Source organism: Macrosteles quadrilineatus, unplaced genomic scaffold (assembly GCF_028750875.1).
Source record: "Macrosteles quadrilineatus isolate MER2022 unplaced genomic scaffold, UCM_ALF_1.0 Scaffold_4__1_contigs__length_99947679, whole genome shotgun sequence".
Taxonomy (NCBI): Eukaryota; Metazoa; Arthropoda; class Insecta; order Hemiptera; family Cicadellidae; genus Macrosteles; species Macrosteles quadrilineatus.
The window spans coordinates 43371150-43377295 of record NW_026542597.1 but is presented as its reverse complement, the minus strand read 5'-3'; the positions used below and the strand labels follow the sequence as shown (position 1 = coordinate 43377295).

At 31.8% G+C, this 6146-nt stretch overlaps 1 protein-coding gene across 3 annotated transcripts in view; it reads right to left on the bottom strand.

Moving 5' to 3' along the window:
- Nucleotides 1-3695: 3695 nt before the first annotated feature.
- Nucleotides 3696-6146, bottom strand: part of LOC128992026 (solute carrier family 2, facilitated glucose transporter member 1-like) — a 38121-nt gene continuing 35670 nt past the window's right edge. For all 3 annotated transcript variants that reach the window (XM_054415370.1, XM_054415372.1, XM_054415371.1), the window contains exon 10: nt 3696-5894. In XM_054415370.1, the coding sequence (XP_054271345.1) occupies nt 5751-5894 (144 nt within the window). In that variant the 3' untranslated portion in view covers nt 3696-5750. The remainder of the gene's footprint in view (nt 5895-6146) is intronic.

The following is a 6146-nucleotide window of genomic DNA, read 5'->3' as shown; positions in this document are numbered from 1 at the left end:
TCTGAGAAATTGGTTCTTCTTTCCACCCAATTGCTCTAGTTGTTATCCTGTGTAAACCAGCAATCTCACCAGTCATCTAGACTGACTTTTGTTTTTTTTTTTTTTTTTTTTTTTTTGTAGGAATTGATGAATTTAACGTATTTTGAGTTTTGAGTCAAACTATAAACATAGAAGGTAGCCTTGGCCTATATTTTTTTTTAATAGGTGCTGCATAGTCTTGTCAAATAAAGCCAATATTTTTCATGATTTTCTGTAGAATGGTCCAAAATGTTAGAACTTTAGCCACAGGTAGCAAGTTACATGCTATTGAAATGGCAAAGTTTTGATGAGATCCTCAATTTGACAGTTCAAAGGCTGCACTCCACTGGCCGTAGTTAGTCGTGCGACAAAACTGTGGTTGGTTTTGGCACTGAAATGGGAAGGTAGCGATCAAACAAAGGTGGCTCCACTAGCGACAGCAGTGTAATTCATTTTATGGCGAACCGCAGAATGTAGCATCTTGCGGAAATGGAACCTTTCCTATTTTTGCACTACATTATAGACACCGCTGCGGATTTGTATTTCATGTGTAATTGTACCCAACTGTAATTGCAATGCGATAAACTACGGCCAGTGGAGCCGCAGCTTTATGGCTTGCAGTCAGATACATTTTTATATTGAAAAGTTTTCAATAACTATACTGATATGTTCTTCAACCTCATTGGCTTCCTTTATATCAGTAATCCTAATGTAGTGGATAAATAAATAGATAACTAATCGAGAGCGAGGGAAAAATCAGCTGATCATTTTTTTTCTCGCTCTAATCAAAAATAGTTCCTTTCGGTAGAAAAATGTTAACTTTGAAAAAATATTGCACAAAGTAAAATGTTACCCTCAGAATATGACATATTTTTGTGCGCTAAATTATCCGCTGTATTCCAAAGTGAAATTTTAATTACATTTTGATGCAGTAGAGTCCCGCAAACTCGGCGTAATGTGGACTGGAAGGGTGCCGAGTTTGTGAAATGCCAGATTATCAGGAACTAGGGTTAAAAGTAAGGACAATAAAATTTTTAAGCTTTTTAACCACTTTTTTTTATGTTACAAGTCAGTACTAACTCATCAGATATAGTACAAAAAATCCTTGGTACAAGTTGTGAATGATTTTACTTGAGCTGGCTTGAGTCCATGTTTAACTCGGACTCAAAATATCACTAATTTTCTGAGCCAGGTGATAGCCGAGTTATCCAGACTGCCGGGTTATCGAGTGCCGAGTTTGCGGGACTCAACTGTAATAACTGTATTGTCTAATCCACCTAACAACCATTCATAAAAATTTCTAAATTTATACCTAAAATTTGGAAAATTAATTTTTTATGAAACACACAAATGTTTTCTGTTATATGTTTCAAAATAGTATATTCTGTTATGTTACTCGATGCAGAATGAGATCACTGCAGATTGCCAAGGAGCGGGACTTATTTTTTAAATCTTAAAATAGCTTTTGGTAGCGTATGCTACGCTAATAGGAAACATCCTCCTTCATACTCAATGACAGACTGAAATCAATAGGTGGTTGGTTATGGAAATAAATTTGTATTGTAAATACTTAATAATGATTCATGAGACATTTGGCGTATGAAATTTCAACACTGATATTTGACGAGTGAAAATTTAAAAACGTACGTTTTCAGGAAAAGCACTTTGCAAAATTTTTTCCCCTTTTTTCAAAACTTTTATTAGTTTTTTTATTTCATTAACATTTGAAGTTTCATAAAATGTCCATGGTAACGCAAATTTTTTGGTAGTTTTTTTTTTTTAAGAGCATCTTTAGTGGAAAAACACAAAATCCTGTCACGACCATAACGGACGTTTAAATGAATATTAAAAATAGTTAATATTATTTTTATAACTATGTTTTGCTATAAACTAATTTACTTTTATGACCATTATACAATAAAAAGGTCACTGAGCTTTTGGTATATTTGGTCTTTCTAGAAAAAAATAAAAAAAACTCAAAAAATTGAAACAAAGCCAATAAAATCTTTTTAAGTTTGTATAACTCTGGAAAAACTTACCTGAGACCCGAAAAATCGTTATGTTTGTATATAGGTGTGCTTCTTTTGTGTATAAAACATTGAAATATGACAATATTTTAATTTTTGAAATTTTTATGATAGAAATCATAAACGTGATGGTCAGGGACAAGCGGTACGGTCGTGAATTGTCTGAAATAATCTAAATCTTTCTAAACAATCCTTCAATTATACTGTTAGTTATAATAAAAATATGTGTTTCAATTGAACTAAACTGTTCAATTTACAATTATATTAAAGTTATTGTCACGACCAAACACACTATAATCCATAAGGCTGGATTGGTCGTGAAAAAACCTGCGATGGTCGTGAAATTACCTGTTATTTGGCTCTGTTCTGGCGGTAGCCCTGCACCTCATGTTCGAGGATACAAAGTGGACTTCTAGGTTAATCTAGCAATTGAAATATCTTATAAACAAAAATTAACACCATGTCTACTTCATCGGATGACTACGTACGGTCATGGACACTCCAAAATTACAAAAAACACAATCTTTCCTTTATTAATCTTGTAATTCCTCCTTTCAACTCGAAACGACCGGCACTACAATCCTGACGTACACCCCGAACTAGTCTCTAAAACCAACTGACTCCATCGACGCCAGGCTTGCCACTGTCGTGCTCCAAAGTTGAAAATTTTTCCCAAATGGTCGTGACGCCAAATCGAGGGACAGACTTATTTTGTCATGGTAGTCAGTTTACAATGACAATAAAATTATAATATGCTCCTTTTTTGTAAGTTTAATAACCATTGATGACATAAAAATATGGCTTTATATATTTCGGCATGAATAATTAGTCTAAAAACAGCGTGAAAGTTGGAAAATGTACCCTAGGGACACGTCATGGTCGTGAATTTAGAGACTTTAAAAATACGAAAAAAATACCTAGAACCTATTTAAAACTAAATAAATGTGTGTAACATGTTGCCCCCATCCCAAAAAATATAAAAACACATAATAATTATCAATTATCAATTATCAATCATTAAGATGGGGACGCCACCTAGGTGCGTATTTTAACCCAAGTATGAGTGAAGGATGAGTGTAGAATGGTGTGTGATGATCTGTGTAATAATAATAAACTACAAATCCAGTATCTACGAAGTAAAAGGCCAGGGACATGAAAACGTACGTTTTTAAATTTTCACTCAGCGTATGCTACGCTAATAGGAAACATCCTCCTTCATACTCAATGACAGACTGAAATCAATAGGTGGTTGGTTATGGAAATAAATTTGTATTGTAAATACTTAATAATGATTCATGAGACATTTGGCGTATGAAATTTCAACACTGATATTTGAGATAAAATTGTAAAATACAGGGTTACACACGGGAGACGTACGGTTTTCATCTGCCTAATACTGAGAGTGCTGTAGTCATGGTGGGCATAGTTCTGCTCTACACAAAAGACAACTGACAACTAAGTCCCACTGTTCCATAGTGACTGAGTTAATGAAATGGCATCTTGTGTAGAGCAGAACTATGCCCACCACGACCACCTCCCACCACCGCACTTTTAGTACTACGCAGATGAAAACCGTGTGTCACCCTGTACATCTAAAACAATGCTGGATGGATGCATGGCTCAAGGTATATAAACAGAAAAACAACACCATTAAAAAATCACACTCTGTACATTTATTGTTTCTTAACATATCAAAATAAATAGTAAAATAAATGTCATGAACACCTATCATACAATACAATTTCTTGAATATGACAATACCGTGTACTGATTCACATGTTTCATCATAAACAAATGATCAAAAACTAGCATTAATGCAATAAAATACTAATCTAATGTATACAAACTAATTTAAAACATCTACAGCATCAAACTCGTATACGGGAGTAAACATGAAAATGGAAAGGCTCAATTGATAAAACAGTTGTAATACTATAACTTAACATGAATCTTATCTTGCATTTGTTACTAAAAACAATATGATTGGTTTTCGAACAATGATTACAACCAGTCCATTTTCTTGTAAACTTCTGTACAGCTTAGATTATACTTAAACATTTGAAAGTCAGCCTTTATTTCTACCTAAACAGCAGATTAAACATCATTACTACAAAATATTTCATGACAAACCTCTATACAAAAATATCTTCAAACCACAAAAATCTATATTGTACATTGGAACTATAAGAATAAATATTTGAGTAGCATTAACATTTTCTAAAACAATAACCTTTAATTACATTTGACAGTCTATGCTCTAGCGCAGTTCAGTTATTAAATTTAGCAAACGTTTTTGTTTTTAGACCAATACTTTTTATTTCTTAAAACTTAAACAAAAATAATTGTAAACTTAAATAATAATATTGAAAACACCCTTTACGTTGGACAATCAATCATTAAGGTAAAAAAAAATTATAGGGTACAATTTTACGAGTTTAATATAAGTGTGTAGGTTTGTTTTTAATATTTGAGTATTTTATTGTCAATCAATGAGTTTCATTTGCTTCTAATAAAATCACCTTCCAATAACTATGTGTTTGGGTACATACAATCTTCCTAAGCTTAATATCATTTGTTTAACATTTATTATATTAAAATTGTAACATTAATTAATATTCAGTAGACAAATCTAACATTTAAGGCTAGCCATTTATTCACAAATTAATCAAGGAGAAAATTAGTTGAAAATTGTTAGTCTTAACATCATTTTGATAGTTGTGATAAAAACCAAAATAGGTAAATGTACAATAAAATATCAAATGATGAAATATTGGACTTATATAAACATAGTATGGATTGTGATTCATGAATGGTAAAGTAAACACAAAAAGGCAATGGTAACTATTAAATAATACAAGTTTAGTCTATAGACAAATGCACACATTATAATGAGTATAAAGTTCATTGTACACAACAAATATGCATAGGAAATCGGGGTTTATAACACTAAATGGATATGTCTAGACAGCAAATTGTGTTGGTATTCATCAAGTTGTTAAAAATATTAAGTGTAAGAAAGGCAAAATTTTACATTTCAAAAACAAAAACATTTTCCTGAAAACTACCTAATGTGATGCATGAACAAATTGAGGCTTATTGAACTGAAAATAAATACCAAAGACATTAATAGGTACTATTGTCTGAGTTCTAACTCATATTCTAAGAATAGAGCCTAAATAATTTCATACGAGTTTAAAACTATACATATTAAGTTGTATAGTATACCTGAGATAAGTATAAAGAATCAGTGTATTCATTTTTAATTAATTAAAAAAACAAACCCTACTTTCAAATTATCCTTTTAAACAGTTTCTTACATTTTGCAAATTTTTAATTATTCATTATCTTAATCTCAATTCAAGCCCGTAGGTAATATTCTATACTTTCATGATACAAATTTATTATAATTTTATTACTTACAAATATCTATTTAAATTGCCACTAATTACAAACTGAACCAAAATCTGGTAACAATGTTGGTAAAATGACACCCTACATTCTGATCTGAAACATTGCCTCGAAATGGCTATAAATAACTTATAAAACACTACATACAAACTTAATTTCTAGGAATGTTTATTAACTTTTTGTATTTCAAAGAAAACTACATTAGTTAATCTGAACCTGCATTTAAATAAAATATTTACACCATCGCACTGCTCAAAACTTAAGTTCTTTGAGATTCCACTTCTTGTAGTTACTCTTTTACTGATAAGATATCTGTCTGAACATAGAAGATATTTCTTCTATCGTCTTGTTCTTGGTTTCTGGAACCTTCTTCCAAACAAAGAATGTGAAAAGACCTTGCAGAACTACGAAGATGAGAAATACATAACCACCCATCAATACCTGAAACAGTAAAAATGTATTGTGTTACGTAACATGATTATAATTACCAAGTTCTGGTCAAATTCATTGTAGACCACTAGCCTTCAACCCTTACCAGTAGAGGAATATACTCGCCAGAATTCCCTTTACTAAAAACGCTATGGACGACTATACTCGCCTTTTAATACAGAGTATTGGCTGGTCTTGATACTTCCCAGTTTTGCCGATAGAGTGCAGCAGCTATTGGGGAATATCTCTCGAGATGGAAAATCA